Source organism: Pseudovirgaria hyperparasitica, assembly GCF_010093815.1.
Source record: "Pseudovirgaria hyperparasitica strain CBS 121739 unplaced genomic scaffold EJ05scaffold_4, whole genome shotgun sequence".
NCBI classification, from domain to species: domain Eukaryota; kingdom Fungi; phylum Ascomycota; class Dothideomycetes; order Acrospermales; family Acrospermaceae; genus Pseudovirgaria; species Pseudovirgaria hyperparasitica.
In genome coordinates this window covers 1,024,407-1,045,568 of record NW_022985552.1, presented here as the reverse complement: position 1 = coordinate 1,045,568, position 21,162 = coordinate 1,024,407, and the positions used below count along the sequence as shown (strand labels likewise).

General features: G+C 49.7%; 7 protein-coding genes across 7 annotated transcripts; 3 read left to right on the top strand and 4 right to left on the bottom strand.

The window, feature by feature from the left end:
- Positions 1 to 196: 196 nt before the first annotated feature.
- Positions 197 to 2,140, top strand: EJ05DRAFT_283595 (uncharacterized protein). Its single transcript, XM_033740465.1, has 3 exons — positions 197 to 354; positions 402 to 1,117; positions 1,166 to 2,140. The coding sequence occupies exons 2-3, from the start codon at positions 420 to 422 to the stop codon at positions 1,830 to 1,832; spliced, it is 1,365 nt and encodes a 454-aa protein (XP_033602867.1). The 5' UTR covers positions 197 to 354; positions 402 to 419; the 3' UTR covers positions 1,833 to 2,140.
- Positions 2,141 to 2,263: 123 nt separating this feature from the next.
- On the bottom strand, positions 2,264 to 3,503 carry EJ05DRAFT_536527 (uncharacterized protein). Its single transcript, XM_033749318.1, has 3 exons — positions 2,581 to 3,503; positions 2,442 to 2,531; positions 2,264 to 2,395 (listed from the first exon to the last, which is right to left on the bottom strand). The coding sequence occupies exons 1-3, from the start codon at positions 3,440 to 3,442 to the stop codon at positions 2,271 to 2,273; spliced, it is 1,077 nt and encodes a 358-aa protein (XP_033602866.1). The 5' UTR covers positions 3,443 to 3,503; the 3' UTR covers positions 2,264 to 2,270.
- Positions 3,504 to 3,971: 468 nt separating this feature from the next.
- On the top strand, positions 3,972 to 4,773 carry EJ05DRAFT_474294 (uncharacterized protein). The gene is made up of 2 exons (XM_033743583.1): positions 3,972 to 4,279; positions 4,396 to 4,773. The coding sequence occupies exons 1-2, from the start codon at positions 4,145 to 4,147 to the stop codon at positions 4,555 to 4,557; spliced, it is 297 nt and encodes a 98-aa protein (XP_033602865.1). The 5' UTR covers positions 3,972 to 4,144; the 3' UTR covers positions 4,558 to 4,773.
- On the bottom strand, positions 4,685 to 6,979 carry EJ05DRAFT_283542 (ArfGap-domain-containing protein). The gene is made up of 6 exons (XM_033740464.1): positions 6,682 to 6,979; positions 6,586 to 6,631; positions 6,410 to 6,532; positions 6,318 to 6,362; positions 6,163 to 6,268; positions 4,685 to 6,097 (listed from the first exon to the last, which is right to left on the bottom strand). Exons 1-6 carry the CDS (start codon positions 6,794 to 6,796, stop codon positions 4,850 to 4,852), a joined length of 1,683 nt encoding a protein of 560 aa, XP_033602864.1. The 5' UTR covers positions 6,797 to 6,979; the 3' UTR covers positions 4,685 to 4,849.
- Positions 6,980 to 7,148: 169 nt separating this feature from the next.
- Positions 7,149 to 8,417, bottom strand: EJ05DRAFT_462469 (LUC7-domain-containing protein). Its single transcript, XM_033742684.1, has 3 exons — positions 8,292 to 8,417; positions 7,896 to 8,236; positions 7,149 to 7,848 (listed from the first exon to the last, which is right to left on the bottom strand). Exons 1-3 carry the CDS (start codon positions 8,317 to 8,319, stop codon positions 7,342 to 7,344), a joined length of 876 nt encoding a protein of 291 aa, XP_033602863.1. The 5' UTR covers positions 8,320 to 8,417; the 3' UTR covers positions 7,149 to 7,341.
- A 169-nt stretch (positions 8,418 to 8,586) lies between these two features.
- On the top strand, positions 8,587 to 10,553 carry EJ05DRAFT_498369 (GPI transamidase component GPI16 precursor; the record flags this gene model as incomplete). Its single annotated transcript, XM_033746673.1, has 4 exons — positions 8,587 to 8,948; positions 8,997 to 9,400; positions 9,446 to 9,745; positions 9,802 to 10,553. 4 exons carry the CDS (start codon positions 8,587 to 8,589, stop codon positions 10,551 to 10,553), a joined length of 1,818 nt encoding a protein of 605 aa, XP_033602862.1.
- Positions 10,554 to 15,377: 4,824 nt separating this feature from the next.
- Positions 15,378 to 18,055, bottom strand: EJ05DRAFT_536523 (PLP-dependent transferase). Its single transcript, XM_033749317.1, has 3 exons — positions 17,668 to 18,055; positions 17,137 to 17,612; positions 15,378 to 16,911 (listed from the first exon to the last, which is right to left on the bottom strand). The coding sequence occupies exons 1-3, from the start codon at positions 17,791 to 17,793 to the stop codon at positions 15,801 to 15,803; spliced, it is 1,713 nt and encodes a 570-aa protein (XP_033602861.1). The 5' UTR covers positions 17,794 to 18,055; the 3' UTR covers positions 15,378 to 15,800.
- Between the last annotated feature and the right edge of the window lie 3,107 nt (positions 18,056 to 21,162).

Genomic DNA, 21,162 nt, shown 5'->3' with positions numbered 1-21,162 from the left:
CTTGATGCACATCGCCGCATCCTTCTTCGGTACTCAACCTATTTTCCGTATACATTGTGCACGCATCTTGATCATCGAAGATCTCTGTCTACCATAACCTTCTCTCGATCAATCAACCCACCTTCCCCTGCACCTACCCAAAAATCACCATCTGCAGAGATTCTCGTTCACAACGCTGTCGTCTCTGCACAATCGGCAAACATCTTGTCCACTCGATTGCTGAAGATACACTGTTTGTACGCCTGACGATCATTTCGTTCATTATAGGTCTCTGTCACAGGAACTCTCCTCGTCGAGTATTCGAAGCTACATTCAAAATTGAACACTTTTCTATAATCCTGCCTCCCGCAGACTGTAAGTCCTTATCGCTTGAAATGGCAATCTCTCGTTAACACTCCAAGGTTGAAATTTCTGCCACCATGTCTAAATCTATCAATCCCAAGGAATCTACTCCCTATGGATCTGGATCTGGATCCCCTTCCACTTCTATTGCTATTGCATCGAACGCGACCCAGGAGGTCGTTGTCAAACTCGAGGATGAGTCGAATGAAGACCCCCTCATCAAGAAAGAGGATGTCGGCCTTGATTGGGACCCTCTTGAGCATCTTGAAGACTTCGATCCATTGGCCACTCCCGAAGGGTGTGTCGACATCATCAACGGCCATTGGGGAAAGCCCGTCGAAGAACTATTGAACACCGCTGTCTGTTCGCCCCGTGCCCCTAAATTCTGGGATTTTGCTCTACTGCAGGCTCTAGCCCAGATCGCTTCCTTCACTTCTGATCGCCGTGCGAAAGCTGCCGAGGCCATCATGCTTGCCAACAGACAGCGATGGGAGAAGACAATAGGAAAACGTGATCGCCAGAAAGAAGCCATCGCCAAAGGCCTGCCTGAACCCAAATGGGTCAATGCCAATGACGTCGAGCGGGCCTTACACGAACTACATCATACCGAGAAGCTCATGCAAAAGAAACAACAGGACGCAGCTGAGAGGGCCATGGCAGCAAAGGCAGCTATAGAGCAGCCACATCTCAGCATCCAACATGAGGATGTAACAAAAGATCAGAAGATCCTTGCAAAGCCTGCAAACAGCGGTCACAATCCCGGAACAGCACTGAAGTGCGGTTCTCTGGCAAAGTCCAAGTCCAAGTCTAAGTCTAAGTCCAGATCCACGTCGAAATCGACCTCGAACTCGAAGAAATCGATTTCAAAGTCACCACCTACCGTTGCGAACAAGACAAAACAGCGCAAGATTTCACCCAGAGAGCTGGATAATCTCGTGCCAGGTACCTTCTTCCACGAGCACAGTGGAACACAAACCCCACCAGCTGACGGAGCAGAAATTGAGCGTTTCGCTCTCATGTGTCATGGACTCTCACCTCACCTCCCTCCTCCCGATGTGGATACCGTTGACTCTGCCGTCGAGTCCTCTCCCAGCCAAGCGACCTCACTGTCTGACAACGCCAATGGCAAGCGGAAGCGTGATGATGCCTCTCCGGCTGCAGACCGCCGTGTCGACGAACTCCCCGTGAAGAAACGCAAGCTCTCATCATCATCCACTAGCTCCGAGGACGTGGCTCGATCGATCGAGCGAGAACTTGATCTAGAGAACCCTTTCCTGGAGCGACTCCCAGAAGTCCCGCCCATGAGACGCCCACATACTATACGAAGTTTGCAGGAGCACATCCAACTGCTGCATGCCATAATCGAGGCGCACCGGGTGATCATCGACAACCAGAGAGATTATTACTCTCGCAAGGAGGAAGATCTTGCTTCAGATGGGAGGAAGATGCAGGAGGCGATGACGGACTTCCTGAGCAGGTACCAGGATTGAGGACTGTCAAACATGTGTAGCTTATTCCACAACAATGCATAGACAATGAATTACAAGCATGCCACGAACTCAGACTGGTACCTCGTGATGAACACGTGCATGTTTCTTTATAGGTGATGTTATTATAAATCTTCTGTCCACCTAGAGAGAAGGAATTTATTCATGAGCAGCGATATAAAGCTGTGCTTTATCTTCAGAGACATACGAATAGTAGTGTTTAAAGACATATATATTCACGAGCTCCGCTAGCTATAGTATTATGTACACTTCTAGACTTTTAGGAGTCTAAAATGAATGGTCTTTCGAGCGTTGAGATATTGTTTTCTCATTAGTACGTGCCACTATAGATCTGGATGTCCAGGGGTGACTGTAGAACAGCACTCGCGGCTCGTAGTCTAAGATAGGAGTATATTTGTGCGATCATCGCATTCCTCTATATTACTCCTCCTCGTCTGACTCGTCTGAGTCTACAAAATGGACTAAGTCCCCGACCATAGCTTGACTCTTAAATGGACTTAGCTTGATGTTGTAGTCTAGTAGGAATGTAAGTAAGCCGAAGAATGCTAAGCTATTATTAGTAAGTAAGCGTAATTAGGTACACAGACTGACCATAATTTGCTACAGATGATAATTTTCTCTCTGGGGGCTCCACGACCACCTCCTCCCATTTATGGTCATCCCCGTCACTTGCTCTAGGCTCTATATCCAATTATTAGTAGACTAGCTACCAGAAGAAACTAGAACTCACCCCGTACTTGTACCCAGTCTTTTAGGAGTGATAGACTACGCATTGATGATAGATAGTAGACCTCGCCACCATTAGTAAGGTAAGTAGGACTGGGATTACTAGTTTGACGTTCAGAAAGACTCAGCCCCATGCTTAATTTCCCATCCACTTCCTTCAAGAGATTATAGATTGATGAGACTCTGGAGCGCGTGGGCCACACGGGGCAAAGAACAATCTCGGCAAATGGGTACGACTGCAGCTGCCAGATATACCGAACATGTTCGTCAACACGACTACGACATAGTGGCGTGCCCCTTCTCCAGCGCCACGGCTGAGTACCATCCCTATTTTGCTCGGCATCGAAATAATAAGAGTAGCGAGAGGCATTGGAGCGATTCAACCAAGAGCGCCATGGTAATATATTGCCCAGTGAATCCGCCCTGTGTACCACCTCTTCGGGTGGAGAAACAAAGCGTTTATCATTATCGCAATAGAAGCGCACCTTGCTAGCGTCTAAATCCCAAGTGCGTTCCATAGATGCGATCGACCTCATGGCTTCGTGCACTTGACGGGTAAGATACCAGTTATCGTCGTTGATGCCAAATGTATAGTCAAGTATTTCGCGCATAACAACAGCTTCTTCGGAGGCCATCGACTGATCTTCGGGAGTGAGTATCGAATCTAGACGATCGACACTCCGACGTGCCATATAAATTGCTTCTGAAATAGCAACCATCACGACACTCTCGTCGTGACATGAAGGATGTATGTAGTAGGAGTCGGGATTAGGTGTGTGAGAAATGTGAGAAGTATAATAAGCCTGAGTAATGCATGATAGAAAGAATATCGAAAATAGGACAGCGAAGAGCGTAAGAGAAACCATTCCTCAATAGTTAGGAGCAGATGAGAGTGTAGGGGGAAGGCTATTCGAATTATCTCTGGGCCCGTATAGTATAAATATATAGGAATAATCTTAGCCACAGGGGCCGCACCAAGATCTTAACCTTCCTATTAGTATTTATTTATAGGCCATTGTAGAGACTAGGTAGTGTTCAAGTAATCCCTGTCCTATCTATCTTGAATTACCAATGAGAATTACCGGATGAGTAGTTATGCGTGATTTTAGACTACGACATGAGGTATTAAGCTAGTTCTCTAGAATTCGCGCGCAATATACTACTTTTTCTCCTATTCTTAAAACTTACCTTAGAACTACTAAAGTACTAAGGTACGTAGTAGAGAAAATAAGAAAATCGAGATTTTCTCTATTATCTATTTAGTCTTTAAAAGCACTTAATAAGTATTCTTTAGATATAACTAAAAGTATATATAATCTTTAATATCTTTGCGCGACGCGTGCCAAGAGTCGCGCTGAAAAGGTTACAGACGGATTCTCAAATCTACGCATGGATCCATATCACACCTCAGTCCAAGTCACATCCAGCAACTCGTCTTGAACCAACGCCCAGCGACTGCCCTCGCATCTTGCCTATCGCAATCTCTACCCCCAGATCACACTACTCTACACCACATACATGATCTCATAAAGTCGCCACAAAACACCTGCACGATCCGAGCCACAACCATGTCCGAGGCGTACGAGCGCGAGCGCCAGAATAACTCCGCCCTCGATGAGCTTTCCAACAAAGTGTCCGCGCTGCGCGGCGTAACGATCGATATCTACGACCAAGCGCGCGACCAGAGGGTCATTGAGAACACCGTATGTCATATATCCTGCCCTTCGGAGGCTCGCCTTCCAAACGTTCCTCCACGATACATACTCTCTCTAGGCCTTACATCTCTGGGCCCCACAGTTGCTAACGTGCACACACGTAGTCTGAGACATTTTCAAACTTCTCCACCTCGCTCAAGACTTCCGCCGTACGTATGGGTCGTATGGCACAGTCAGGAAACAAAGTCGCCATCTTTAAGCTTGCGGGCATTATTTCGGTCGTGGTGATATTGCTATGGTGGATATGGGGCTTTTTTACGGGCTAGGGGGCACATAAGAGGAAGGGGAGCCGTGCTGGATCAACAGTGGGTTAAGTGTGCCAATATCCTAGGTTTCGAGTATGTTGGCGCGCTCTCTGATTTAGGAGTTCACGGTGGGAGCGTGCTGCGAGCGTTCTACTTGAACATTGATATGTCGACTATATATTTATACAGCGACCCTGGCAAGTATCCTTGCAACTTAATGTTCAAATGTCATAATGGTATACTCCACTCTACTACGTCTACTTATCATGCTCCAAACTCCCCCAGTACATGGAGTTTGTTGGTTTCCTTCCAATCATTCCCACACATTTGAGAAAAGATCATCACCCCCTGCACCGAAAGCTCCAGTGGTTTTTGGTAAGTTATTCGAACCAGATGATACGGGCGGGGCGGTGCTCCAGCCGCCAAAGTCGTCGTCCGCAGTTACCTTAGGTGATGTTGGTTTCGCAGGGGTTATGGTGCTACCCCAGCCTCCGAAGTCATCAGTAGTAGATACCTTAGTTATGGATGATGGTGGCTGGGAAGAAGTAGTGGATTTACTATTCGCCCATGCATCGTTCGTGCCCCAGGGGTCTGAGTTGAAGCCCGAAGAGAAGCTTGGCGAGGTCACGGGTTGTGGTTTCAGTGAAGCCTGTGGTTGTTGAGCAGGAGCAGATAGGTTGAAAGCGGAGTATGTATGTGGTGAGGTCTGAGTAGCTGGCTTGGGTGGTACAGGTGGTGATGTAGGCGCGGTCAGATCAAATAGGTCCCCCATGCCGCTGGTGGCTTTAGGTGCTGGTTTAGGTTGAGCGGCTGGAGCTGGGGTAGAGAAAAGGTCATTCATGTTGCTGAACTGCTTCGATGATTGATGATTGTGTTGTTGAGGTGGAGGGTTCGCTGGCTTTGTCGCCTTCGGCTGGGCATTGAAAAAATCGCCTCCTCCGCCAAAAGCTGCGGGCGCAGCTGACGGGGCCGGCGAAGAACGCTGATTAGAGAAAGTAGCCAGGCCTGAAAAAGCGGATGATCGCGGCTGCTGTTGTGTGGTATTGGACTCAAATGAAAGGCTGCTAAATGCATCGTTGAGGCCAACTGCCGATTGCGGCGATTGCTGTGAAGGCCCGGCAGACATGAGTCCACCAAAGGAATCCGTCTGACCATGCTGCTGAGGCTGCACTTGTGGTGCCGGTTTCGGGGCTGATGCGTACAGAGAAAGGATTGACTGCTTCAGATCCGGCCGTGATGGTATGGAGGGTCCAGTAGCAGCTGCAGAGTGGCTGGAGGGCCTCGCGGGCGGTGCAGCAGCAGGCGTTCCGAAGAAGTCAAATCCAAGAAGCGAGTCTGCTGGCTTGGTGTGCTTAGGTGCAGCCGCTTCCGACTTCGGGGGCACATTCAACGGAGGTCCTGTAGTGCTTGGTCTCTGAGGGGCAGGTGATGGGTCGTCGCCGAAAAGATCAATGTTTTGCTGGGGTCTCGAGGGAGGTGGAACTCGACCCGTGGGAGCGCGCGCGGCATTGAGTGAAGTCGATCGTTCGATCTTAGCTTTCTCTTGTACGACACTGAGAGGCTATGAATTCGATTAGCAACAACCGCGACAGGAGTAGTCTACTGTAGAAAGAAGATGGTACATACAACATCATCGTCTACGTCTCCTCCAAGTGTGGCCGGGTCTGGGATACCTCCCTCCATGACCCACCGTTTCGACTCATACTTAGTTCGAATGAAATTCTCCATCTTGCTATTTCCATCGTCAGAGTGGGGGCTGCCATTCATAAGTTTCAACATACGCTTCAGCAGGCACGTGCCCGGGCGCGAGTTTGTGTTCCCAGTATCTAAGTCTGTGAGTCAAGATCCATAACAGCGGTGGGACCGTACATACTTGTTGGCTTTAGCATTACCCCATTTCAACATGCTTTGTAACTGCTCGTCTGTCCAGGAGTCTAGATCGACTGATTTTACTCGGCTTATGTGGGTTCCCATCCCTCGGTGTATACCTGAGCATCTTTTGCGGTCTGTCAGCGAGTTTTACTTTATCCAGTGGTCTACTAAGCGCACCGTATGCAAACAAAAACCCCTAAGTTCCAACTTGCCCATCTTGGATCTGCCAATTTGGTGAGTATTTTTCCACATGACTTGAAGCGCAATGCATACGCTTATTCCTTTTGCAATCTGCGCAGCTCTTGTTTGCTTCTAGCTTTACTAAGCTCTTGAGAGTCTGGGTATTCTGTTGCGCGCGGTCAGCGGCAGGGTTGGGTCGTCTAGACATAATCGTGGAGTATGTCTGCACGATGGCAGTAGGGGTTGTTGGAGTAGGGTGATTGAGTTATTTGAAAGACTTATTTGCGACTTCGGATATGGATGTGTGTCAGCGATCTTCAAAAGCGATGTGTTATGGTGTCGTGTGGTAAAGTTGATAAATATTTGGCCGCCATACGTTCGTGGTCGAACGTGTGGCCAGGGTTCGCCTTGCGGTGGTGGGTGAACCGTGCACGTCATATTCATCCGGATGGTGAGCCGTCCAATCACACGGCTGTACCCGATATTATTTAATGTTGCATGTATACTGACTTAACGTATAATACTGTAATGCATTACAAGTCTCCATGATGACTAAAGTTGGAGGTTACAGATTGAAAAAGCTAGACGATGAGAGCATTTCTCTGCGTCGTGCTGTGTTATGCCTGCCATTTATCATATACAGAATGTCTTCCCATCCGCTGTAGGACATGAACATCCTTCAAATCCCCATACTGACATTCCAGGACGCCTCGCTAAGTACAGACCCAAAGAAGAAGATTGAATGTCAGCCCATCAGTATCTACCAAAGCCTCCACCGCCGCCTCTACCTCCCCTGAAACCGCCTCCACCACGACCCCAGCCACCACCTCTTCCACGTCCACCGCCCCATCCGCCTCTGTCGCCATACGGGCTGTCGAAATCGCCCCTCCCGCTGACATCCTCTCTTGGAGGCGGAGCACGCCCCTTCAGCTCTTTCTGTAGAGTCTCGTAAGTCTTCCGCATTTGCGCATATCCCAAGTGCATTTTGCCGTAGAAGTGGTCGGCAAGACGTCGATCATTATCGAGACGGCTTAGATAAGCACCGCAAACATCGCACACCTGAAGTTTCTGATGTCCAGATGGACCTGATGTATCAGATAATGCCTTGAGTTCGCGCTCCCTGTCTTCTTTGGACTGCTTTGCTTGCTTGATCTTGAAGTATTCGGTGACAGCTAGGTTTATGGCGCCTTCTTCAGCAAGTATCTGCACTTCCTGGAGGCCACAATCGATTGTCTGAGAAAGGTCCGAGATTTGTTTGAGCTGTAGGATTAGTGATAGTAGGAACCATGCAGATGGGGATTGCTGACCAGCAGATTTGTTTGCCGGATCTCATCCGGGGTCTTCTCTAGCCTCCTTTGTGCCGTGTCTATTCTTCTGTTGCAGTCGTCGATGATGCGTTGCATATCGCGCAGGTAATCGAACTCAAAGCCCCATTTCCTCCTCTGCGTCTCATCTGCTCCATCGTACTCCGACTTCAGCGCCTCGCTGTGGACTTTGGGGCATGGTCCGAAATCTTGCTTCGTGTTGGTGAATAGGTCATGAGGACATGTTCCTGCGAGATAGGAGCGACAGACTTTCGGGTCCGTGATAGCAAGTTGGGGTGCGCGAGGACCCGGGCCAGCCATGAGCTGTTCGCCCATAAGCTGCTCTGGAAATTCTGTTAGCTGCTACATAACATTCTAGCTTCCAGTTCAGAAACATACCAAGCAGCCTACGCTGTTCAGCTGCCATTACGTTCAGAGATCTAGATAGACGGTTCTGGTTCGACTGTGGAGCTTTAGGCAATCTATCCGTTATGAAAGCTCGCGACCTGATATGACCTCTGTGGGTGTTCGAGAAATCTATAAGATTGCGCGCGAAGCTCCGAAGTGCAGCCGACGCGTCTGTCATGAACGTGGAGAGCTTGGACATGTTATATAGCATGCAAGAGAGTATAGGCTCAACGACTCGTTAAATCGAAGTGATTCTTCTCTTGACAGCGTCGGCGGGAAGGCCGTAATGCTGTTTCATTTCCTTTTCACTCTTCTAGTTGCGCCTCTACACGCCGCATACGCTGGCGCAGGACCTTCCGACTACCATGAACGTCTCCTTTTGAGACCTCTTCCGCAGTCCGCACTTCTCGCCTCGTTCAACTTTCGGAGCAACACATCTGCAAGCGCCTTCGACCAACAGAACTTCAGACTTTTCCCACGTTCGCTTGGTCAAATCCTCCAGCACACTAACACGAAAGAGTTACACCTTCGATTTAGCGTTGGACGTTGGGATGCGGAGAGCTGGGGTGCCCTTCCATGGAATGGTGCGAGGGAGGGGGGAACTGGAGTAGAACTATGGGCATGGCTTGAGGCAGATTCAGAAGAACAGTGTGCATGAACGATATAACATGAAGATCCCAGCTAATGAAATCCTAGGGCGAATGCCCAATGGCTCACCCTCACCAACACTCTTTCCGGCCTGTTTTGTGCGTCCCTCAACTTCATCGATTCCACAAAGACGATACGTCCTGTGATGTCGTTCCAACCCGAAGGCTCCCACTCAGAGAGCTCGTTGTCAAGTTTACACTTACTACATGGCACGTTACCTCACGAGGTTGTGTGCACAGAGAATCTCACACCTTTTCTTAAGCTCCTTCCGTGTAAGGGCAAAGCTGGCATTTCGAGTCTGTTCGACGGACACAAGCTGTTTGATGCATCATGGCAGACGATGTCCATCGATGTCAGACCCGTATGCCCGGCTGATGGATCCGAATGTATCCTAGAAATGGAGCAGACCGTGGACATGGTACTTGATATCGAACGGTCTAAGCGGCCACGAGGTTAGCAAGATATTCATATCATGCCCTCCAGCTAACACAGTTTAGAAAATCCCATACCAAGACCTGGTAAGATGGAGGATCTTGTCTGCGATTCTTCGAAGCACTATAGCGCTTACGGCGATGCATGTTATCCCCTGCACAGATCCTCTGACCCTACTTGGTCTCTGACGGAGGTCTTTGGACGTCCCATCAAGGGCTCCTGTCATTTGGCAGATTTAAGCGGTGAAGGGTCTGAGACAATTTGCATCAACGTCCCACCTGAACGTGAAGTGCGGGTGAATACTTCCTCAAGCTTCTCCGAGCACAGGCATGAGGATGGCTTCCTTCGATGCTACAAGCTTTCTAGTAAGTCTTCAAGACTAACGAACGCGGTTCAACAATGAAACTGACAAATTACCTAGACGGTGACGACTTTGATCTCGAACTTCCCGATCAGACCCTCTTGGTCGATACACCACTTCCACAACCACACCTTTATGCCGCCCGCTCTATCAACGGATATGGGCAAGAACGCGGCAGTGTCCAAGCAGTCATCAACAATCCATCAACCACCTCCGCCATCGACTTTGTCTATTTGGAATCCCTACCTTGGTTCATGAAACCGTACCTCCACACTCTTCACGCCTCTGTATCAAGTTCCTCCGCCACCAACGCCACATCTGGCGCCGTTGAAAATCCTATCGTCGAAACGTACTACCGTCCCGCTGTCGACCGCCACCGAGGCACCCACTTGGAACTACTTCTTTCCGTGCCTCCAGCATCAACGCTCACGCTAACATATGACTTTGATAAAGCCATTCTGCGCTATACAGAGTATCCGCCTGACGCGAATCGAGGGTTTGATGTCGCACCAGCAGTCATCAGGTTACTGTCGCCTAAAGAGGCTAAAGCGTCGCGCGGTGCATACCTTCGCACCACGAGTCTTCTCTTACCTTTACCGACTCCTGATTTTAGCATGCCCTATAATGTCATCATCCTGACGAGTACTGTAATGGCGCTCGGCTTTGGGAGCATCTTCAACCCGTTGGTCCGTAGATTTGTTGCAGCAGATGAGGTTGCTAGCGTGGGACCTGGAGGGCTGAAAGGTTTCATTCGTGCAAAGTTCACGCGACTCGTAGCTCGATTTGCTTCCAAGGGTACCAAGTCACAATAGACGAACCAAGATACAACTATGCAGTCAGTCTGTTCATTGTCCAGTCGCCACGCTACTAGACCCACGCTGTGATGACGACGCTTGAAGTCAGCATCGTGGTTCGAGAGAAGATTGAAACATGATTGATAGCGTTGTATGATGATTCGAACCATATCTTTCGGGGTTTCTTTCTGGTTATCTTAGGCTGTGAAACCGTCCTAAAGCGTTACCTGTGTTGACATAGCTTGGTTCTCGCAACCGGACGAACGCTATGATGGACATAAAACTAGCTCATTTCCAAGGCTGGGTTATGTGTACGCCCGAGGATTCCCATCTGACCAGGCTGTCATGATGAAGGCTTGGTTTCACCTCGTGCAATGCATCACGGTGTCATCGTCACTGCTGCAAATGCCGTACTCAACAGCACCCGCCCACACTTCGAGCGCTCTCCCAATACCCTCTTTCCGCCCAATACACCCTATCGCCTCCATGAGATGGAACGGACTTCATTGTGCTCCTTTGTTGGATGTAAGGGCCTGGTCTTAGGACCACGCAGACGACTTCACTGGATCGATACGTAGACCTACTTGTTTGAAGCGTATGCATGGACTCTTCTTTGCAATAAACACAGACATGGGTACTTTGATGCCGCTCAGACAGTCAACATGCTGCACTGCTAGCTGCAGTTCTTTGTCTCTTGTAGAGGCGGGTAGTTCTGCCACCAGCGAGCGACGTGTTGATCCGTCAAAAGAGACCTTTGTTGCGTATCTGTTGTATGCAGCAAGGTATCTGGATGAACTCGTGTCTGTGACTCTGAACCTTCTCGGCATGTATTGTTTGGTGTGATGCTCCTTTGATCAAGTGCATTCCTTGCCGCTCGTACATCACATACACTCTTATTTCGTACTGTTCCGTCTACGCAGTCGCGCGTATTGCATCCATCATCCTCACCAAGACCGCCCAGTCTGTCCGCTCATGCTCTATTCCCTTGCCCGATTCTCCCAACACCAACCCACTCTCCCTCTTCTCCCTTGCCCCCCAGATCTATCCCCCTCCCCCCTTCCCACCACCGCGCGCACGCAAGCAAGGGATGCACCCACCCACCATCCCACGCACCCTCCCTATCCCCCCTCCCCATCTCCAGTCTGTATCCTCCATCCCTTACACTCTCCCTCGTACAAACTTAACTCCCCAACTCTGCTGTACTCTGACACTCACCCTGCCGGCCTCAATGCACGGTCTTTGTGGGCCATGACACTTTCTAGCGCGTGCTGGCATTGAGTGGTAAGGAGGGGTGTATGGTTGGACGGTGGCGCGGGTATGCTGATCAGCTTGTACGTGATGCGTTCCGGGGGTTAGGGGGGCAGGGAGGTAGGGACAGGAGACGACGGTTCTGCGGGTGCTAAGTGGGTGGTAGGACGGAGGCTTTTGGGTAAGATGAAAGGGAGGGGCGGGGAGGTTGCTGCGCAGGCGGGCAGGTGGGCAGGTGGTCAATCGAGAGCGTCAATGTCCATCGCGCTCAGTCTGGGTAACTCGGGAATTATCCCCCCAGTCAGCTGCATCCTTGGGAGGGAGAGGAGAGAGATGGAAAAGTTAAGGAAAGAGAAGAGAAGAGAAGAAATTGCGAATATCATGATAACGCGCTGGTACTATAGACTCCAAAGAATTTCTTATTGCGGCTTTGACGCTTCCACATATTTATGCATGCCATACGATAGAGCCGAGTGCGGATCAGACTTATGCGAAGCGTCGGTGATCAATGTGCACGGCTGAGCATATAGATGTGCGAAAGTGTAGTGGTGCAGATGGAGATGGAGATGGAACGGAGTGAGCGTGTGGTTTCGTGGAATGGGGCGATATATCAGTGGGGAGACTGGGTGCTTGGTAAATCAACTCACTCATTCATACATACATCAACTCGTTCAGGCAGAGATGCACATAGCAAGACCTTCGATGTCCGAAGCGTGTCGTGTAAGAGACGTGGGAACGCAGAGCCAAGAGCGGATATTCACGATGATGCATGCATGTATCGCTCACGCATACTCGCACATATACACACACACTCTCTCTCTCTCCCTCTCTCTCTCCCTCTCTCTCTCCCTCTCTCTCTCCCTCTCTCTCTCCATATACGAATGGGTGTCCTCCATCCACGCACTCGCCTCTGCACATAGACACATAGAAACCCCACTCCTCACCACGAGCATCACGTCCCATCCTGTCCCTAGCTCGCTTTCCACCTAATCCAAGCAGCATTCCAACCATCCCCAAGAGCGGGCACATAACTCAGCCAGCAATACCACGTACCCTTACTCTTTCATCTGTACGACTCTCTGTAGGGACTTGCAAGAGCCTGGCCTCCTTCGGGCCCCCTTTCTTATGTTTTTCTTGGTTCGGCCGGGAAGTGGCCCTTGGAACGTGGACGGGGACGGGGAGGGGAGATTTGGTGCCAGTGGCAGTGCTGATGTTGGTCCGAGCATGAGCATGAGCATGAGCATGAGCATGAGCATGAGCATGAGCATGAGCATGAGCATGAGCATGAGCATGAGCATGAGCACGAATAAACACAAGAAAGGAACAACCACGAAGCAATGCCATGAATCGCTCGTGTAACATACCAACATTCCAACACAGACACACAAAAAAGTCCTCTGAAATCCGCTCCCTTCTTTCTCCCCTTTCTCCCCGTTTTCTCTTTCTATTCTCAATTCTCTCCTTACGGTTCTCCCGTTCTGTAGTTTCCGCTCCCCACTTTTGCTTTGTATCTCTTCGTTCTGCTCTAGTCCTATGTTTTATCCAAGTCTTGAATTGTTTTTTTTTTCTCTCCTTAATGCGCCTTAGTCATCCCATGTTCCAACCCGGAATCATCGGAGGGTGTAGTAGATATAGAAACACACATGTACCTAGCCAGCGAAACCTATACACATTACTCACTACTATAACTACAACTACTGCTACTACAAAATAGTCATCCAACGATGGTTTCCTTCTTCTTCTTCGTCGTCGTGCGAGATTTCATGTAGCGCCGTTTCTATTTATCTATATTCTATATACACACCATGTATAAACTTGCGTAGGCAAGGATTCGATAATATGGTGAGGTATGGTATTGATGCCAGTGTAGATGTAGCTGTAGGTGTAGGCATGTGGTACGCCATGCTATGGAATATCCTGCTCGATCCTATCGCACGACAGAGTCCATGGTTTCGATATCGTGTATGTGTTTGATGTACTCTCACATCGCTCTATTACACTACTAACGACCCAGCACTTCGTGGTTCAAGTTCATGGTAGTCTAGCTTTATCATTGTCTTGGAAATACCATCGTGCGGTTGACTGCCATCGTCTCGTAACTACTCCCACCGTCTTCGCAGGCTCTGACAAGTCCTCGTATGAATGCCCGTATAATTCCTTATAGCTATCATGCATGCATGCATGCATGCATATGTTAATCCTTGCTATACATGTCCATCCCTTTTGACTACCTTTCTCTCGGAACCATGCACTCGTGGTAGTTATGTGTATATATATTGTTTCTGTGATGACGACTGATGATTGATGATTGATGGCTGATTACTGATTACTGACGACTGATGACTGAAGGAGGATGGCTGATGGCTGATGACTGACCTACCTGCGCACTCTTACTTCTCAAGTGTTATTACTACCTCGTATTCATGCCACGTACTCGTACTCACCTCGTATTCCTACATGGTATCCCTATATCGCACCCCAACCACGTACTCCAACCACATACTCCAACCACATACTCCAACCACATACTCCAACCACATACTCCAACCACATATCCTTCCCACCAGACCTCATCCTTCACACCCTCAAATACCCTCCTCCATCCTATCATCACTCCCAAATACCATCACTATCACAGGCATTCTTTCCCCGTTGTATGAAAAAAAGCTCTCCCTTTTCAGGAAGTATACAAACACAAGCAGTCTTTTTACCAAAGTACGGAAAAACCAAAAAAAAAAAAAAAGCCAACCAGTCTCCACGCAGTCTCTCCGACAAAGAAGTCACAAATCACAGAGCGTGAGCAGAAAGCGTGAGCAGAAGGCATGAGCAGAAGGCATGAGCACCAAGTAGTCATGAAGGAGAAAGCGTCATGTCAGCACAGAGCTTGCACAGGATGGGATAAGAGAAGATAAGAGAAGATACGTAGGATGAAGATGAATGGCTGGATGTATCGAAAGGGTACGGGATTGGAAAGGGGACTGGAAAGGGGTTTGGAAAGTGCATGGGATGGAAAGAGGTTGAAAAGAGGCCAAAAAGGGTACAGGATCACAAATGCATGAGATCGAAGATACCATTTCCCCCCCCCCCCCCCAAAAAAAAAAAAGAAACTGGCAGAATAAAGTCATGATTATATATTCTCCTTTCAAAGCAGACGAGATATCCCATGTCCCCCCTTCGAATTGGAGACGCAGAACGGATAAACAGACGGACGCACGCACGCACGCACGCACGCACGGAGTTAAGTGTACACGTAGTCTACATGTCGTATTCGTTGTCGTCGTCGTTGTCGTCGTTGTCGTCGTCGTTGTCGTTGTCGTTGTTGTCGTCGCTGTCGTTGTTGTTGTCGTCGTCGTCGTGATGAATTGGGTGGGTGGGATACGGAGCGGAGAGTAACGGAAGGGCGGACATAGTTTGTTTATTTTGGCCACATGTCTGGGTTGTTCCACGAGAGGATTACGCAGCAGGCATGACGTGATCAGGCAGGCCGTGAAAGACGCGGAGGTGTGAGTGTGAGTGTGAGTGTGAGTGTGGGTGTGTGGGCGTATGAGTGCGTGAGAGTGAAAAGATGGTGTTATGATAGACACGAATGACATTACTAGCGAAATACTCCGGGTATCTATGGTGAAACACATCTTTGCCCGTTACCCGTCCCACAAAGCCGTTCCGAGCGGCTATTTTTCAGTAAACACATGAGAAGATTTGCGTAAAAATTATTGAAGGAAAATGCGAATACCGCTCGTCCTCTGCGCGCAAGGTGTATTGCAGTAGTCCAGCACCACCACTCGTGTGACACCATCAGACGCCCCCATTCCCTCCACCTTCATCATGAGAATGACAGACAGCAAGGAGATGAAATCAGCGAGTCAAATATGCATCATTTGTGGGAAGAACAACAACATCAAGTTAAAACGTGCCATTTCATGCAGAAAGGGGAATGCTCATTGGCAAAGTGCCTCACAAATGGGATATAGGATTAGTGATATTATAAGTAGACAAGTCGAAATGTTCAGCATGAGTCTATGCCGCTATCTTGGTTGGCATCTTGGATCGGGAATTTAGCTTGGAGAATTGGTTCCCGACCCAAGAGCGCGCCGTAGAAGGTCGGTGGAGTTGAGCGAGCGACACACGCGCGCGAAGGGTTTTGATAGGATCATCTTCGGAGCTGGATGAGGCGAGATCGAAGGAGCGAAGTGTTTCTGTTGCAGAGTCCACAGCTTTGTCACAATACATGCCGAGGTTGTTGCACGAGTTGTGGTGGCGGATCGGGTGGCTGCGAGCGGTACTCGTCGTTGCCATGTTGTAGTAGTTGTTTCGAATGAACCAGATAAACTTGTCAACATCTGTGACATTGCTCATAGCTCCAAGAGAGACGCGCACGACGCCAGTTGGCTTGCCGTTCATGAGCTGAGTAGGGTTACTGCAGCGATGGCCTGCCTCGTAAGCCCTTTTCATCTCTTCCGGGGACCAGTTCAGGTAATGAGCAAAACCACCGGGATTGCATAGACTTCCAGAGCGGATCGAGATGTTGTAGTCGTTGGCCCTCTTCTCAACGTCAGTGTAGCCGACGAGATAGCCATCTTGGTCGATCAGGTTAAAAGCGATATTGCCACCTTGTAGCAGAGCATTTCCGTAGGCATAGTCTTGGACATCGTTGTAGACAACGACCATGTTCCGGCCGTTGGAATGTCTCAGCGACGTCAGTGCCCTGTAAAGGAGTCGAGTCAGGGAGGTGGTGTGCTTTGAGATGGCATCCATACTGCCGTATATCTTCTGGTGGGCATTGAAGGCATGTCCGAGCTGGATGATGCTCTGAAAGGGCAGTGTACCGTACTCCATTCGATCGTGAAGTTCGCTCTTCTTTGCGTGCCAAGTGGCACCCATGGAAATGACCATGTCGACTGAACCACCGCCAAAGTCCTTCTGGAAGCGTAGTACATCTCCAGCCACCTTTCGGACAATCAGGGCTCCGAGATTCGGGCCACCGAAAATCTTGTAGAAGCTGACGGTCATGAAATCAGGAGCACGTCTGGGGTCACTCAGATCAATTTGACAGCTGGTGGCAAGCCCTGCAGCGTCCAACAGAGTGTACATGTTGTCCTGCAAGTGCGATGCGCGGATGTTCTCTGACCTGGAGGCTCTCGTCAGATCTGTTCAGGGTCGCCAGCAAACGTATACAAGGGAGAGGCAAATCAAGGCACGGGCTTGTGCACGTGCCAGATCTTAGATGCATGACGAACGCCATGACAATATGTGGAATGAAGTGCAGCGGGCCGGTCGCACTGCATATGCTCACACTCTAACGAAACAGAAAATGCAACGACATGCCATGAAAATAAAGAGTGATGAAGCTCACCATGAAAGAGGAAGACGACGACCTGTCATGTTTGACTGGCCTGGATATGCAAACAGTCCGAGCTGATCTTTGCTTCGCTGTCTTCGAGCATCGCGGTTGAACTGAGCGCCAGCATTGATCCACTGGTTGACGTCACGGTCATCTTTGAAGCAATGGTGACGGCCTTTGCTTGCCTCACGTAGACCGACCACACTGGTGTGGCAGTCACGGTGATAACCGAGCCAGAAGCCTTTCTTCTTCTTCTCAGAAGCGTCCCGGAAACACTCGCCAACCAGCTTGATGGCGGCCGAAGCGTTTGCCACGAAGATGACATCAAAGTGGGCAGGATCGGCTTTGAAGAAACGAAGAGTCTGTCGGCGAACAGCGTCGACCTTGCGGCTAGTGCGCACGGAGTCATTGTGCTCCGAATGCGGATTGCCATAGAGATTAGACACCAAGTCCTCGTACGTAGCTTTGAGCATTGACTTTGCCGGAATCTGAAAGGGCAGTTTAGCTCAGGGCATTACCTAGTTAGGTACTTGAGTGACATACGGTAGTGCCAGCATGATCAAGATAGGTCTTTGTCGCCATCATAGGATACTCCTCTCCCCGAATCTGATCCATGGTCATGCGATACCTCTCCAGACGCGTCGTCGTGGCAACCAAGCACTCAGTCATGGTCGTAGATGTATGGTAGTGAGAATGATGTGATGGTCCCAGGTAAGAGAAGTGACCGTGCAGCTTCAAGACCCAGAAGACGCAGAAACGAGAGGTGATGGAAACAGTCAAGAAGTCAAGCGCGTTGAATGGTAGAGAGCGAGTGGCTAATGATACCAGGAGTGGTCGTGAGATGGAGTGGAAGAGGGGTGATATATATGGAGGATGGGATGGTGGTATATATGGAGGATGGGATGGTGAAGTGTATGGAATTGAGAGGGTGTGGTTTAAGCTTGTGAAGGCCCGTGTCCGGTAGAAAAGCAGGTGAGGCCAGACGGGTGAAGGATGGCTCGGACGATCCGGTAGTGATGTTGATGGAAGTTTCGGGCGGAAGGAGACGGGAAGAGTAGCAGGGATGATTGGGAAAGAACAACTGAGAGGTGACAGGATAGAGGTGAGGTAGTCACGACGGGACCTTCCGAAAACAGCGCAATGCAAATATTTACAGTGTGCAGTCGCGAAAAGGGTATGGATAGATCGGTTGGCTTGACGAAGCGTGTGTCCGGAGGCGTGGGTGGCAATTGAAGCACAGAGGGAGTACGGTGTCGGTCAAGACACGGTTGAGAGATGGCAGACATGAAGAGAGATGTAGGGTAAGTGTGGCAAGACAGGAAGCACAAGAGCAGAGAGACCGGTTTGGAACGTGTCAGACCGGTTGAAAATTAGGAGTGAGTCCAGATAGGTTACAGAGACGAGCCGGACCAAAGCCACAAGCCGGGCTCGCGGAAGTCAAGTGGCAGATATGTGATGGAGGCATGCACTGGGGATACGGGTGGCCAAAGAGTAGTAGATGTCAAGGACATCTGGTCGGCAGTTCTGGGCTCTCTAGCACGCCGAACAGCGGGCAGCGGGACAGGGTTTATGGGCAAGTGGTGACAGATGAGTGGGAAGCATGGATATGAGGGTTGAGATTGACATGTAAGAGGCATTGTGTGTCGAGGGAGCAGCCGAGAGAAGGGCGGAAGATGGATAAGATGGAGCTAGAGAGGAAAGGAGACAACGAACAAGGCTGATGTGGTAAGATGGGTAGACTGAATAACGGGAGCACAGATGTGTAGTGGAGGCAAGGGAGAATAGTGGATTGGTAGTGGTAGGTGAGATGATGAGCAATGATGAGCTGACGCGAGATCTCGGTTGAGTAGATAGGTAGTAGATAGGTAGGTAGAATGTGATGTCAAGGTAAAGTGTGAAGAGGATATTGTAAGCAGGAATGGCAGGGCTGTGCAGGTGGATTGGCAGCTGACAGTTGGCGAGAGGGTGTCTAGGGCTCAAGGGAGTGAGTAAGGCACAAGCAAGACGAAAGAGTGACAAAGACTGTTGTAGGCATTGTTGGTATTGTTGTGAATAGCGGGTAATCAAAGTTGAGATTGCAATTCACGATTATTCAATTGGATTGTTGGACGTTGGACGTTGAATGATTAACGTTTAGAGGATGGACGTTAGGCGCGGATCTGCAACGACGCATCTGCACGCACCCTTGCAGCGATGAAGCTAATCGATCTGCGACCAAGTTTGAGGGGGGGAGGGGGAGGGGGAGGGGGTTGGGGGGGGTGATATTCCTTGGGTGACTGGTCTCATTCATTCCTGGACACTAGCCGACGAGGTACCTTTGATTGAGGTAAGCTACATCCATGATGTATGTCCCTGACCCGACACCTGTACCTATCTATTCCAGGTATCCATGCCAGCAACTTCCAGTCAAGGGTCATGAGAGGATTGTGTGCCTGAGAGATTGATTGATGATGTTTGGCGTGGAATCTGACAGTTCAACGAGTCACGCACACGGTAGATTGCAGATCAGATGGTTGAAGCAGACTGCTGCGTCGCCATACTGTCAAACACGGACACAAAAGTCGTGGGCTGAGACAAATGACCACAACTGGTATAGTAAAGTCTGCGTCAAACGCATCTACTCACTCAAAAGTGACAAAGTAGAACCCAATTATCAAATACCTTTAATTCCCTAATCAATAAAGATATCATAAAAAGAGAGCTGTCAACTCTGTCGACCGTGCACGGCATGGAGATGAGCGACGGAGGCGGCGGCGAGCAATGCTGATGGGACATGATATACTGCATACAGTATTCCGAATACGCTCTGGAATCCTGCAGCGAACCCCGCCAAAACAGCCTGCAGCCGCCGACCTGTGCAACTAATAATTACGGCCTACGGTACTGGAACATGGATAGCTCCCGCCACTCTAACCCCCCCCCCCCGGCGCCCCGTCTTATCTTATGTACTATTCTAGGGATTCCCTGCCTTTGCTTCCTGCATACCCTACCTATACCTACTAACCCTGAAGGTACCTACATACTACTACTACTTAGTACCTACCACCTCTCTACCTCACTCACACACCCTCCTCTCCTACCCCCTCCCCCCTCTCTCTTTTTAACAACCCACTCCGCAACTCGAGTCGAGCCTTAGTTGGACTGCACCACTACTACCACTACTACCACTACTACCACTACTACTACTACTACATACTACTACTGCTACTACTACCACTACTACTACTACTAACCACCACTACAACCACCACCACACTACTACAACCACTGCACACACACTACTGCACCACTGAGTACACACCTCCACCATTACCAGCTTCAGCCCACGTCGCACTGCTCATTTCGTCTCCCTTCGCCGTTGCCAACATTCTTCCATCTTTTCATCCTTTTGCCCTCTACAACGCCCGCTCATTACGTTCAACATGTGCGCTGTCTGTATACAGCCCCGTCAGCCCACTCAGCCCGTATTGCCCTTTCAGCACAACTAATGCCTGCTTTGGGTTTTGAGGCGCCGTCGCTTCAATCTGCCATCCGTCCAGAAATGCTTTCTTCTCTTTGAATCACTGTGCCCGTGCTGGACATGCCTGCTGCCACTCTCGTTCTGCCTTCACTTTCTTCACTACTTACTTCTGCTGTTCATCCCTTCTCCGTGCTGCTTCATCAAAGATATCGCCTGCTTCTGCTTCTGCTTCTGCTTCTTACTGCACCTTCTGACCCCTGGCTGTTCTGTCTGACTGTCTGACTGTCTGACTGACTGTCTGACTAGAGCTCTCTGCTTTTGCCTGCTGCACCACCTTCACTTTCTTGTTATAACCCCCCCAACACGGCCCGCTTCGTTCTCTTCACATTTGTTCCACTCCTGCCGACAAGTCCCATGCCATTGCTCCTTCTGGCTTTGCTGTCTTGTTCGTTCTTGCCGCTTATCTTCTGTTTGATCAATCTCCCCTCGCCTTCCCCGCAATCCCCTGTCATTCATCCATCTTGCTCGCCGTTGCTTTCACTGACTTCGCCGTTCCCTCTTTCGCCACCCTCAACACC

What these genes read in the sequence shown, in the direction of transcription:
- EJ05DRAFT_283595 (XM_033740465.1), top strand. Translation starts at nt 420, where the DNA reads ATGTCTAAATCTATCAATCCCAAGGAATCTACTCCCTATGGATCTGGA. An exon ending in AATCCCGGAACAGCACTGAA is followed by an intron (nt 1,118 to 1,165) that starts GTGCGGTTCTCT and finishes GTCTAAGTCCAG; the next exon opens with ATCCACGTCGAAATCGACCT.
- EJ05DRAFT_536527 (XM_033749318.1), bottom strand. Translation starts at nt 3,442, where the DNA reads ATGGTTTCTCTTACGCTCTTCGCTGTCCTATTTTCGATATTCTTTCTA. An exon ending in AGACTGGGTACAAGTACGGG is followed by an intron (nt 2,532 to 2,580) that starts GTGAGTTCTAGT and finishes AATTGGATATAG; the next exon opens with AGCCTAGAGCAAGTGACGGG. An exon ending in ATCATCTGTAGCAAATTATG is followed by an intron (nt 2,396 to 2,441) that starts GTCAGTCTGTGT and finishes ATAATAGCTTAG; the next exon opens with CATTCTTCGGCTTACTTACA.
- EJ05DRAFT_474294 (XM_033743583.1), top strand. Translation starts at nt 4,145, where the DNA reads ATGTCCGAGGCGTACGAGCGCGAGCGCCAGAATAACTCCGCCCTCGAT. An exon ending in AGAGGGTCATTGAGAACACC is followed by an intron (nt 4,280 to 4,395) that starts GTATGTCATATA and finishes GCACACACGTAG; the next exon opens with TCTGAGACATTTTCAAACTT.
- EJ05DRAFT_283542 (XM_033740464.1), bottom strand. Translation starts at nt 6,796, where the DNA reads ATGTCTAGACGACCCAACCCTGCCGCTGACCGCGCGCAACAGAATACC. An exon ending in AGATTGCAAAAGGAATAAGC is followed by an intron (nt 6,632 to 6,681) that starts GTATGCATTGCG and finishes CCAAATTGGCAG; the next exon opens with ATCCAAGATGGGCAAGTTGG. An exon ending in GGTAATGCTAAAGCCAACAA is followed by an intron (nt 6,363 to 6,409) that starts GTATGTACGGTC and finishes TCACAGACTTAG; the next exon opens with ATACTGGGAACACAAACTCG.
- EJ05DRAFT_462469 (XM_033742684.1), bottom strand. Translation starts at nt 8,319, where the DNA reads ATGGCAGCTGAACAGCGTAGGCTGCTTG. An exon ending in TGAACAGCGTAGGCTGCTTG is followed by an intron (nt 8,237 to 8,291) that starts GTATGTTTCTGA and finishes CAGAATTTCCAG; the next exon opens with AGCAGCTTATGGGCGAACAG. An exon ending in TCCGGCAAACAAATCTGCTG is followed by an intron (nt 7,849 to 7,895) that starts GTCAGCAATCCC and finishes CTAATCCTACAG; the next exon opens with CTCAAACAAATCTCGGACCT.
- EJ05DRAFT_536523 (XM_033749317.1), bottom strand. Translation starts at nt 17,793, where the DNA reads ATGACTGAGTGCTTGGTTGCCACGACGACGCGTCTGGAGAGGTATCGC. An exon ending in TTGATCATGCTGGCACTACC is followed by an intron (nt 17,613 to 17,667) that starts GTATGTCACTCA and finishes CTGCCCTTTCAG; the next exon opens with ATTCCGGCAAAGTCAATGCT. An exon ending in CGTCGTCTTCCTCTTTCATG is followed by an intron (nt 16,912 to 17,136) that starts GTGAGCTTCATC and finishes GAGAGCCTCCAG; the next exon opens with GTCAGAGAACATCCGCGCAT.